The following is a 13,495-nucleotide window of genomic DNA, read 5'->3' as shown; positions in this document are numbered from 1 at the left end:
CAAGGAGCCTGTGAACTAACCTGTCTCTTCCTAGTCTTGTAACTCTGGACCATCATGGCCGGCTAGTACTTCTTGGATCTCTTAGTGTGCTCCCCCATCCTCTCCAGTTTACTAATTTTATGTAAACCTTCCAGTCTTTTAATGCGGCTTGCCAACTGTGTACTTTTGATGTAATCCCACTCCTCTTTGTGTATGTTCACACAAAGGTTAAGATTGTTGTTAGAGGTGTTTGTTTGTTTGTTTTTTATTGTTCTTGTTGTTTGTATGACTGGGTAGCCCAAGCTAGCCTGGAACTCACTCTGTAGCCATGATGCCCTTGAATTACATCTTAGTACATAATGCTTTCCAAGTGCTAGGATTGTGGGTGTGATATTACACCAAGGCTAAGATCTGTGTGTGTGGAAATAATTCCTTGCTGATTCTTTGAAACCTGGGATATTTGAAAGGAACAGCTTGCTTCCTTTTGTGCAAAGAATCCCTTATGGCCTTCCTGGTGCATGAATCTGCAAGTTTATTTGCAAGTGATGAACCTCTTTCACAGGGTGTTCACATTGCAATTTTACATTTTCTGAGTTTGATTAATGTATTTCTCCAGTAGACTTCAAACAAGTTCATTGAAGGAAGAAATGGCATCCATATGTCATATAAGGGGCATTTTTGTCCCATACAATCTGAGAAGTCTGTTGCAATGTAGTGTGGTTGAAATGTTTGTTGGACAAAGCAATCAGGTATTCTGAGTATGCTATGAATAGTCAACACTAGTCTTTTTCTTTTTCTTTTTTTGTTGGAGACTTGCGTCTATTTTTCATTCTATTGAATTCACACCTTCCAATTGTATATAACAATTCTGAGTCCTGCAGCAAGAATACCAGAACTCTTCTTCAGCTGTTTGTGTAGCTGTAGCACTTTAGAATAATTTCATGCTGCCTATATAGATCTTTACCCCCAAAACCATCTTTTTTAAATGTGTTTTTGCTGTTTGCTGTCCAGAACCTGATGTAGATCAGGACCAGTAAAGGATAAATCCTCTTTAACTAATGATGTTAGTATTTATGTCTTCTCTTTGTTAACCTTTCATTAACTCTTGTTAACAGTTTTATTTTCTTCTTCCTTTTTTTTTTTTTTTTTTTTTTTTTTTTGAGACAGGTTTTCTCTGTGTAGCCCTGGCTGTCCTGGAATTCACTTTGTAGACCAGGCTGGCCTCGAACTCAGAAATCCGCCTGCCTCTGCCCCCCAAGTGCTGGGATTAAAGGCGTGTGCCACCACCACTGGCCTAATAGTTTTATTATTTTCATAGAATCGCCTTAAATCTTAAATAAAAGGCGATTTCTATTAAATCACTTAAATAAAAGTGATTTCTATTTTATTGATATCATTAGTTTTAAAACTACCTTTTAAATTTTAGACAAGGTCTCTCTGTCATTCTAGCTGGCTTGGAACTCTGAAGAGTAGGCTGTCAACAGACTCTTCCTGTTACTGTGCCTGGCAGTTTGACTTTTAAATGTTTAGGTAGGGAGTGTGTGTGTGTGTGTGTGTGTGTGTGTGTTTTGGAGTAGGGGAGGGGTTCTCTCCTTTTGGCAATTCCCTGAGGTTACATGCCCTACCCACTGAGCAATTTCATGACCCCTCTTTTTTGTTTTCATTTCTTCTGCTTACTGTAGGTTTAATTTGATCTTTTCCTGTGTGTGTTTTAAAACGATTTATTTGTTTGTTTGTTTATTTATTTTACTTTTTGGTTTTTCGAGAAAGGGTTTCTCTGTGTAGCCCTGGCTGTCCTGGAACTCACTCTGTAGACCAGGCTGGCCTCGAACTCAGAAATCCGCCTGCCTCTGCCCCCCAAGTGCTGGGATTAAAGGTGTGCGACACCACTCCTGGCGATTTATTTATTTTAAGTACACTGTTGCTGACACACCAGAAGAGGGCATCAGATCCTATTATAGATGGTTGTGAGCCAATGAGTGGTTCCTGGGAATTAAATTCATGACCACTGGAAGAGCCGTTGGTGCTCTTAACTGCTGAGCCATCTCCAGACCTTCTTTTTTTATTTTTATATAATTTAAAATATTTGTTTCCAATGTTACATATTTCCCCCCTTAAGTATTGCTTTTCTGTATGTCTAAAAGTCTGATGTTGTATTTTCACTTACTGGTTTTTTTTTTTTAAGATTTTAATTTCAATTATGAGAATTCACTTATGCCAGTGTGTAAGTATGTACATGTGAGTGCACTTGCCTAAGGAGCTCAGAAGTTGGTTACCCCTCAAGGTGGGGTTCTGGGCAATTGTGCCATCCAACATGGGTACTGGGAAATGAATTTGGGTTCTGTGCAAGAGTAATATGCTGAACCACTTCTCTAAACTTCCCCAGCATGATTTTTTTTTTAAAGACTTTTTCTTTAACTCATGCCTTATTTAGAATTAACTTGGTTTATATCTAAGTATTTACAAGATCTGGTAGTCCTTCTGCTAATGATTTCTAATTTAATTTTATTAGAGTTTGAGAGCATATCTGATAAGCTTTCTAATCTTAAATTTGTCATGTTTGTATGACACAGATGTCTGCCTTGTTGGATGTGTGAGCTTGAGAATGCCGAATGTGTTCTGCTGCAGTTACCAGCGTGGTTGGTAGATAGATAGATGTGGTTATATCCAGCTGATAGATGTACCGTTGGTTCATGTTTTCTTATTGGGTCCTGGAGTCTCCTCTTTAACAGTAGATTCCATGTCTCTCTCCTGCAGGCTGCATTTGTCTTGAATTTTGGTGCTCCATTTGCACATGCACACATATTAAGGATGTTTTTTCATTATTTAATGTTCTTTTGTATTTGATAACTTCCTTTGCACTGAAGTCTACGTCAGGCAATTAATTTAGCTAATCCTATTTTCTTTTCTCCGATTAAGTATATAGTATTAATTATAGTCATGTAGAATTTGTTTTGTTAATTTTACTATCTATCTTGTCTTTTATTGAATCTGGTTAGGATCATTTCTTCTTACATTTTGTCTTTTAGTGTGTCTTGTGACTTTGTATTAAGAGCCTAGGCATAATCTGAGTGGAAAAGATGATGTTAATAGGTGTTTAGTGTGCAGTTTTATGTTTAGCTGACTAGAATAGTTGTTCTCAACCTGTGAGTTGCGACCCCTTTGTGGTTAAATGACCCTTTCACAGGGGTCACATATCAGATAGCCTGCATATCAGATATTTATAATTTATAACAATAGCAAAATTACATTTATGAAATAGCAACTAAAATAGTTTTATGGTTGGGGGGTCACCTCAAAAGGAGGAACTGTATTAAAGGATCCCAGCATTAGGAAGGTGGCTTAGGAATTAAGACTGTTATTCTAGGTATCAGGTTAAAATTTTGTCTGATAGTCGTTGAGTGTCCCTAGAGAGCTTGTTAAGATGTAGTATCCTTTTGTCAGTTGGTTCTTCCTTGTTATCATAGGAGCCTCTGTTAGTATGGTGGCAAGGTACTAGAAGAAGTGTGGGGAAGTATTCTATGGAACACTGAGGTGTCAGTCTTACAGGCTGTGACTTTGGGTTTTCATCTTGTCAAGTGCTTCTCAGTGTTTAACCTTATCCCCCCTCATCCTGTGACAGAAGGCAAGGGGGGTTATGAGTTGGATCTGTATCTCTTCTTTTAGGTAAGTACAGTTCTGGTAAACCCCAGTAGTTTAGGTTCTGGTAAAATAGTTACTATTGTTAAGAACAGAAGTCAAAATATCACTTTTTGCAGATGATATGATAGTATATATAAGTGACCCTAAAAATTCCACCAGAGAACTCCTAAACCTGATAAACAGCTTCGGTGAAGTAGCTGGATATAAAATTAACTCAAACAAGTCAATGGCCTTTCTCTACACAAAGAATAAACAGGCTGAGAAAGAAATTAGGGAAACAACACCCTTCTCAATAGTCACAAATAATATAAAATATCTCGGCGTGACTCTAACTAAGGAAGTAAAAGATCTATATGATAAAAACTTCAAGTCTCTGAAGAAAGAAATTAAAGAAGATCTCAGAAGATGGAAAGATCTCCCATGCTCATGGATTGGCAGGATCAACATTGTAAAAATGGCTATCTTGCCAAAAGCAATCTACAGATTCAATGCAATCCCCATCAAAATTCCAACTCAATTCTTCAACGAATTAGAAGGAGCAATTTGCAAATTCATCTGGAATAACAAAAAACCTAGGATAGCAAAAAGTCTTCTCAAGGATAAAAGAACCTCTGGTGGAATCACCATGCCTGACCTAAAGCTTTACTACAGGGCAATTGTGATAAAAACTGCATGGTACTGGTATAGAGACAGACAAGTAGACCAATGGAATAGAATTGAAGACCCAGAAATGAACCCACACACCTATGGTCACTTGATCTTCGACAAGGGAGCTAAAACCATCCAGTGGAAGAAAGACAGCATTTTCAACAATTGGTGCTGGCACAACTGGTTGTTATCATGTAGAAGAATGCGAATCGATCCATACTTATCTCCTTGTACTAAGGTCAAATCTAAGTGGATCAAGGAACTTCACATAAAACCAGAGACACTGAAACTTATAGAGGAGAAAGTGGGGAAAAGCCTTGAAGATATGGGTACAGGGGAAAAATTCCTGAACAGAACAGCAATGGCTTGCTCTGTAAGATCGAGAATTGACAAATGGGACCTAATGAAACTCCAAAGTTTCTGCAAGGCAAAAGACACCATCAATAAGACAAAAAGACCACCAACAGATTGGGAAAGGATCTTTACCTATCCTAAATCAGATAGGGGACTAATATCCAACATATATAAAGAACTCAAGAAGGTGGACTTCAGAAAATCAAATAACCCCATTAAAAAATGGGGCTCAGAACTGAACAAAGAATTCTCACCTGAGGAATACCGAATGGCAGAGAAGCACCTGAAAAAATGCTCAACATCCTTAATCATCAGGGAAATGCAAATCAAAACAACCCTGAGATTCCACCTCACACCAGTCAGAATGGCTAAGATCAAAAATTCAGGTGACAGCAGATGCTGGCGTGGATGTGGAGAAAGAGGAACACTCCTCCATTGTTGGTGGGATTGCAGGCTTGTACAACCACTCTGGAAATCAGTCTGGCGGTTCCTCAGAAAATTGGACATATTACTACCGGAGGATCCAGCAATACCTCTCCTGGGCATATATCCAGAAGATGCCCCAACTGGTAAGAAGGACACATGCTCCACTATGTTCATAGCAGCCTTATTTATAATAGCCAGAAGCTGGAAGGAACCCAGATGCCCCTCAACAGAGGAATGGATACAGAAAATGTGGTACATCTACACAATGGAGTACTACTCAGCTATTAAAAAGAATGAATTTATGAAATTCCTAGCCAAATGGATGGACCTGGAGGGCATCATCCTGAGTGAGGTAACACATTCACAAAGGAACTCACACAATATGTACTCACTGATAAGTGGATATTAGCCCAAAACCTAAGATACCCAAGATATAAGATACAATTTCCTAAACACATGAAACTCAAGAAAAATGAAGACTGAAGTGTGAACACTATGCCCCTCCTTAGAAGCTTGGAAGGAGTTACAGAGACAAAGTTTGGAGCTGAGATAAAAGGATGGACCATGTAGACACTAGCATATCCGGGGATCCATCCCATAATCAGCTTCCAAATGCTGACACCATTGCATACACTAGCAAGATTATGCTGAAAGGACCCTGATATAGCTGTCTCTTGTCAGAGTATGCCTGGGCCTAGCAAACATAGAAGTGGATGCTCACAGTCGGCTATTGGATGGATCACATGGCCCCCAATGAAGGAGCTAGAGAAAGTACCAAAGAAGCTAAAGGGATCTGCAACCCTATAGGTGGAACAACATTATGAACTAACCAGTACCCCGGAGCTCTTGACTCTAGCTGCATATGCATCAAAAGATGGCCTAGTCGGCCATCACTGGAAAGAGAGGCCCATTGGACACGCAAACTTTATATGCCCCAGTACAGGGGAACGCCAGGGCCATAAAAGGGGAGTGGGTGGGTAGGGGAGAGGGGGTGGGTGGCTATGGGGGACTTTTGGTATAGCATTGCAAATGTAAATGAGCGAAATACCTAATAAAAAATGGAAAAAAAAAAAAAAAAGAACAGAATGTCACAGAAAGTGACATGAAATTCTGGGCCCTCATGCATCAGATAGATCCAGAATGGCTACTTAGTCTTCTAGAAGCAGAAGGAATTTTTCGGAATTTTTGCCCGAGAACTGTTGTGATTTGAATATGCTGGGCTTAGGGAGTGGCACTATTAGGAGGTGTGACCTTGTTGGAGAATGTGTGTCACTGTGGGGGTGGGCAATGTGACCTTCCTAACCACGAGTCTCTTAGGGGCCTTCAGATAGATATAAAACTCTTAGTTACTCCCGTACAATGTCTGCCTGGACATCTTGATGATAATGGACTGAACCTATGAACCTGTAAGCCAGCCCAAATTAAATGCCGTCCTTGTAAGAGTTGCGTTGGTCATGGTGTCTATTCACAGTAAAACCTTAACTAAGACAAGAATCATTCTCATCCAGAAAGTAACGCAAAAAAGTTAGGATAGGGCCTTGTTCTTCCTCTGTGGTACTAGGTCATTGAACCCGGCTGAGACTTGGGATATGTCAAGACAAGTATTGCACCACTGAACTACATTCCTGGTCCAGGGTGTCTAGCACCAGGACTCTCAAATTTGTCTACAGTGAGATGGCAACAGTTCACCAATTCAGTTTAGGTTTTCCCACCCTGTTCTTGGTTCCCAGAAAATGAGCTTGCTTGCCCTTCAGCCCTCCTTGCCCCCTCTCTCCTTCCTCTTTTCCTCCTTTCTTTTTCCATATTTATTTATATTTTTGTTCTTTCTGAGAGAAGAGGTGCCCAGGCTGGTCTTGAAATTCTAGGCCCAGGCAGTGAGTGACCCTACTTGTCTTTGGAGCAGGTGGGGATGTGTGTGCTTGAACACAGCAATCCAGTTCTCCTCACACTGACTTTTTCTGTTCTTGGTTTCTTCAGAAAGTTATAGCTCTCTGTACTTGCCCATCAGACAAAATGTCAAGGGTAGCAGCCTGTCTCATGACTGTAAATTTTCCCCTTGTTTTTTTTTTTTTTTTTTCCCAGTTCATTTTTTTCCCCATTTTTTATTAGGTATTTAGCTCATTTACATTTCCAATGCTATACCAAAAGTCCCCCATACCCACCCAGCCCCACTCCCCCTTTTTGGAATTTTCCCCTTGTTTAACAGTGAAAAGTATGTAGTATAATTTTCATATATAATGAGAATGCAACCAATTAAAATGTTTCAATTTAGCATGTAGAGTTTGAACCATTGTCATGCATACAATAAATTATCAGTTTAAAATATTGTCTACATTTCTTGTGATTCTTTTAGTATATCTCTAAGCATGTTCTTTATTTTTCAGATTTAAAAAAGTTACTTTTTAAAATCTTATGTGTGGGCGTTTTCCTGAATGTATGGCGGTACACTGTGTGTGCCTGGGGGCCCTGGAAGCCAGAAGAAGTGTAGACCCCCCTGTCAACTGGAGTTAGTTGTTCAGCCACCATGTGGGTGCTGTGAATCAAACCTGGGCCCTTTAGAAGGTACAAACGTGCTGAGCCATATCTTTATAGTCTCTTATAGATTTTGAGAATTTTCAAGTTCTTATAATTTCATTGTGGTAAAACAAACAAAAAACGAAAAGCAATACTCACTATACTAGTTCTGTTCAGTTTTTAAGAGTTTTTTGATAGCTCTGTCTTCATGCTTGGGAGGTAGTAGTGGGTTTTCGTGTGTGTCTGTGTGTGTCTGTCGCATACTGGTACTGGTAGGTAGTTTTTGAGATAGGATCTTATATAGCTGCGGTTGCTTTCCCACTCAGTAAATGGATGAGGATGTCACGAAACTTCTCTACAGCGTCTACTCAACTACCTGAGAATGACACTACCCCCAGCTGACTGGGCCCTCATGCATCAAATAGTAATCAAGAAAATGCCCCATAGAAATGCCCATAGGCTAGCCCGACGGCAGTCTGCAGTTGAGATTCCTTCTTCCCAGATGGGTATAGGTTTGTGTCAGCAATCAACCAGCACAATGATAGAGTATTCTTTGGTTTTGTTTCATTATATGATTGAAGAACATTTACTAGATGTCAATTTAAAGGCAGGCAGGTAGTAGTTCTTTCCCTCTAGTGAATTAGGTTGTGACCTTGTACATTGAGACACTTGAAGTATAGAAAGGAGTGATGACATACAAATTGTGTGTTTACTTCCTTGATTCTGGCTCAAAAGCAAGTACAGTATTTATTATGAGTTACTGTATTTAGTTTTCTTAGCATTGAATCTTTCTTGTTCACAGCTCTTGGACAAGCACAAGACTATAGAAAGCATGGTAGAGCTTTTGGACTTGTATCAGATGGAGGATGAAGCCTACAGCAGCCTTGCAGAGGCCACAACTGAACTCTACCAGTATTTACTTCAGCCATTCCGAGACATGCGAGAACTGGCCATGCTACGAAGACAGCAGATCAAGGTATTTTGCTTTTCTTTTTTTAAGCCTAAACTGTAGCCACTCTGCTTAGTAGTTCAGAGGCTTGCTAGCCACACATTTTAATTAAAAAAGTTTTTCTTTTTTTTTTTAAATAATGCAAACAGATTCTTGGTCTTTCCTTTTCAAAGTCCTTGTTAGGATCCTCAGTTGCCATAGTCTTAAACTTTTGAAAAATACTGAATTCTCAGTTATTTATAAATACGCACTTTCATTAAAAAGGTGTCAGAAACCTAAGACTGGATATTAGAATTTACTTAACTTGTAGAAATGAACTGTAGACATTTTGAGACTCTAACCTGAAAGGCAGGAAAGAACTAGATGTCATGGTTGTCCCACCAGTTTGGACTGTTGCAGTGTTGCACCTTTGCAATTCAGGATTGACGAGTTAAGATTCTATTAATCAACACGGTGAGTATTGAGTATCCACTTGAGAAAAGCTGTAGACTGTCACTGTCACTCCATTTTTCTTAGGAACCAGTGGGAGGAGGAACATTTATTTACATGAGTAACTTCCTTTAAGGGAAAAATGATATTTCCCTATACTTGCTGTTCCAAGCTGTTACCTCTCACACCATTCAACCTCTACTGTTTTATTCTTTGGGATTCTTAAGAATGCTTATTGTATATATATATTGTGTATATATATTGTATACAGGCGTATTTCCTAGTAATTCACTGCACCCAGTTCTTGAGTTCATAGTGTGTCAGATGACTATGGTAAGTGGAACTATTACACACATTACACAATGGGATCATTTATGTCTTTGTCTGTAGCTTGAAATAGTCATCAGTGTAGATTGGTGTCATTCCAAAGACAAAGTTTTAAAATTATATTTATTTATATATTAAGTTAGAAAATACACACATTTTTTAAAAAGTAAGTATAATTGTTTGGCAAAGTATTTGTTATAAGCACAACTAAAATCAGTTGCTTATTAGGATTACATAGTATCTTGTAGATATGATACATTTTAGTTTCACTGAAGATCATTGTCTTAGGGTTTCTTTTGCTGTGATAAAGTACCATGACCAAAAGCAACCTGGGCAGGAGAAGGCTTTTCCAGCTTACAATTCCTCATCATAGTCTATCACTGAAGTCAAGATAGAACTCAAACTGGGCAGGAATCTGGAGGAAGGACCTGATGCAGAGGCCATAGAGAGGTTCTGTTACTGACTTGTTCCCCATGGCTTGCTCAGCCTGCTTTCTTATAGAACCCCCAGGACCACTAGCCTAAGGGGCAGCACTGTTTACAGTGAGCTGTGTGCCCCCTACCCCCCAACTCCTAGTCCTATCATCAATCAAAGAGGCCTACCCACAGGACAATCTAGTAGGGGGCATTTCTCAATTGAGCTTCCTTCTAAAATGACTCTGGTTTTGTATGAAGTTGATATCAAACTAACCAGCACAATAATTGAGAATTGGGACTTAAATAGAAGATTATAGTCAAGCTAGCTATAGCAGTAAAATTTCAAAAGTTTTAACATTTTTTTTTACAATGGTTAAATTAAACCTAGGATTTATATTTTAGCCCCTTTAATACTATAATTCCTGGAACTATTTTATCTTAATTTATAAAGATAAATTATTGCCTAAAATAGAGGTAGAAACACGTTTCACTCTGACCCATTGGTATGATGTGTATTGTGTGTAGGGATAATTACCAGTTTACAAGTCTCGAAGTAGGAAAAGTAGCAATATGTATATTTAACTACTGTGTTCTTACGGATGCTGAAATTTATTCTACTTTTATGTTTTTGTATGTATAGGTAACAGATTTATATTCAGTTGATAGCATTATAAAAGCATTTCTAACCGGTAGTCTACAGTGGTTTTGGTTAGTCCTTAGTACTGCTGTTAGCACGTCTCTAAAAGGATTGCCTTGTGTGGGCACTGCTAAACCTTGGGCAGGCTTACTGATGTCTCTGGGAGGACTGACTCTGCTCTGCACCCTTTACAAGACATCAGGGGTGAAACTGAAGCTTGGCTTGTGGAACATTTTATGACATTAAGCATTTCTTAGAGTAGCGTCTAAAATAACTCTTGAAGCTTCTCACCAAAGTTGTTAGAAAAAAACCGTGGTAGAGTGTATGCTCAGCATTACAGAACAAACAAGTTTCAAAAAGATGGATTAAATTAAAAAGGAAAAAGATTGAGAATAAGAAAGGAAACAGGCAAAACTTAGACAAAAACCTGTGAAACCAAACTTTGGTTACATGAAAAACATATTTCAGTATAGGTTAGAAACTTAGTCTAAATTTATTTTTAAGTCAGCAAACATAGATTGTGTGTGTGTCAGTGTGTGTCCTTTTTCTTTTTTGAGACAGGGTCTCTGTTTATGTCTCCTATTTGCCCCGAAGCTCGCTATGTAGACCTGACCCTGAGCCTCTCCCAGTTTGCATTTCCATCTTCTCACTCCTTTTCGTCAGGGTTGGTCTGGAAGGCTCCCCAGAAGTAAACCAATACAGCAGTCAAATAATAGATACACTGGAAAAAGTTAAGTAAAACGTAGTATTCTTAGAAAGGTCGTGTTAAAAATTCAAAGGAATCTTAAAGGTGTTATTAGGAAAAATATGCAAGTTTAATGGAATTTTGGTGTATAATCAGCATGAAAGCTGTGAGTTATAGCTTTGGGTGTCTAACTGGAAGGTGGAGCATATTAATAGATTGGAAGATGTAATAATGTTTATAGTATGTCAGTATGTTGGTCTGTTTTCTGATACTGAAACAAAATGTCTAAGGCAGGGTCTTTTCAGTCCCAAGGAAAGGTAAGTTAGTAGTCTTTGCATGGTGTCAGCTCCGGGGAGAGCATCAGTATGACAGTGTTAGGTGGAGGCAGCATTGGAGGTGCAAGTGTGAGGAGATGATGGTGCAGTCAGTCAGGCCCTGAGCTGAAGGAAGAGTCTTTTACCAGGCACACCCTCTTCAAGAGCTTTACCAAACTTCCATTACCCACCACTCTGGGAACAAGTTTGTAACAGATGAACCTTTTGGGCTAAGGAGACATGGTTAAACTATGGTAGTGAGGTCTCAATTGGTATATTGAATAAAATCACTTTTAACAGTGTCTTTACAATTTATATTTATTAAGTTAATACTTAATAAAACTATTTGTCATGTGTTTTATATTCTACAAACTGTAGAAGGGCAAAATTGAACTAGTTAACTTAAATAATTAGTCAGATTTTGGTGAGAACAACTTAGGATCTGCTGTTAGGTTTTTTAAAAAGGGTATTATATATTGTTAAGTATATTTTCCCGTGTTGTATCGATCTCTTGAACTTAGTCTTAAAAGAAATTTTGTGTCCTTTAACCAAAATCTTCCCTATGCCCCAAGTCCCTCCCTTCTACATGAGTTAGTACATTCTACTCCTTAGTACAGGCTGAGTGGCATTTTTATATGTGTCTTTGTGTGTGTCTGGTTAGTACCATTCTACTCCTTAGTACAGGCTGAGTGGCATTTTTATATGTGTCTTTGTGCATGTCTGTGCTGGCTCTGTCCATTCGTCATGTGGATGAGCACGCACATTCATCCCATCTTTTCACTATTGTGAATAATGCTGAGTTAATATTGGACACACATATCTCAGCATACTGATGGCAAGTCCTTTGTGCATGCATCTAGATGTAGCTTGGAAGACTATGTGGTCTGTTTCTACTTGTCTGAGGAGCTACCATAATAGTTAACACCAATGTGTTCCCACAGCAGTGTACAAAACCTCTTTCTTTACTTCCTTTCCAGTATTTGTAACCTTTTGTCTTTGCGAAGATCCAGTTAAATAGATGATACCTCATTGTGGGTCTGACTTACTTTCCCCAATGATTAGGGATATAGAACAATTTTCATATGCCAATTAGCCATATGTCCTGTTTCCTTAGGTTCTTTGCCAGGTTGTTGTTGTTTTTTAAATTGGCATCTCCTATTTGGATACTAATCTTTTATGAGATATATGGCAGGGAATCAAATCCAGGGTCTTTTGATGTTACTCATACTTTGTTTCTGGCTTGCATCCTCAGCTTTCTCACTGAGCAATCTGGCCTTGAGCTTTGGATCCGCCTTGTTGGCATCCTGAGTAGCAAGGATGGCACGTGCCTCCTGGTTTACAGTTATATATTTCAGTCTTGGCTGGTGTATTACGAAGCTCTGATTGGGCTGGAGAGATGGGTTGATGATTAAGAATACTTACTGCTTTTCCAGAGGATCTTAATTTTGGTTCCCAGCACCCATAGTGGGTGGCTTATAACCAACCATCTTTAACTCCAACTCCAAAGGATCTAATGCCCTCTTCTGGCCTCCACTGTCACTTTAGCACACACACATAACACACACACACACACACACACACACACACACAGAAAAACACATACATATAAATAAACACATAAGGCTTTTTAAAAAAGTTCTTGATAATTGCTTATCATTGAACAAACATTCCCATTGCCTAAAAAGTTACATTGTATTTACAGTATCAATAAGTATATTCACAAATCTGTGTTGGCATTTGTTTCACTGAGGAACCCGAAGTTAGGTTCTCCCAATATCTTAATGCACAGAGATATCATAATAGTTTCTTACAAAATGCAGTATCCTAGCAATGAAGTACTTAAGGAGTTTCATGCCAGACAATTTGTATTTATAAATTTGTTTTACCCTGCTGACTACCAAAACTGACACATACCTTTTTCCATGTTAAAACAGGCTCTGTTTTCTCTCTAGCCTTGAAATTCCAAACAGAGCTGTCATTGTTTTTAGCACATAACCCAGCTGAGCAGGGCTGCGGTAACATCTTCAAGTTTCCCAAGTTAGGAAAAGATGTTACGAGAGGATTGTTGCTTAGTGCCTTGAGTACAATAAAATATAATAAAATGATTAGCCAAGCTTTCTAGCAATTGGCTGCTAAGTTCAAATGTCTACAGAGCAGCGGAGGAAACGTGGTGCA

The 13,495-nt window shown here is 38.8% G+C and overlaps 1 protein-coding gene across 1 annotated transcript in view; it reads left to right on the top strand.

Moving 5' to 3' along the window:
* The window catches only part of Jmy (junction-mediating and regulatory protein), a 69,712-nt gene that overhangs the window by 18,649 nt on the left and 37,568 nt on the right, over positions 1-13,495 (top strand). Inside the window, exon 2 of the mRNA NM_021310.3 lies at positions 8,366-8,539. Within this exon, the coding sequence (NP_067285.2) occupies positions 8,366-8,539 (174 nt within the window). The remainder of the gene's footprint in view (positions 1-8,365; positions 8,540-13,495) is intronic.

The sequence above is a fragment of the Mus musculus genome, chromosome 13 (assembly GCF_000001635.26).
Source record: "Mus musculus strain C57BL/6J chromosome 13, GRCm38.p6 C57BL/6J".
In the NCBI taxonomy this organism is placed as follows: Eukaryota; Metazoa; Chordata; class Mammalia; order Rodentia; family Muridae; genus Mus; species Mus musculus.
This window is presented reverse-complemented; position numbering and strand designations above follow the sequence as displayed.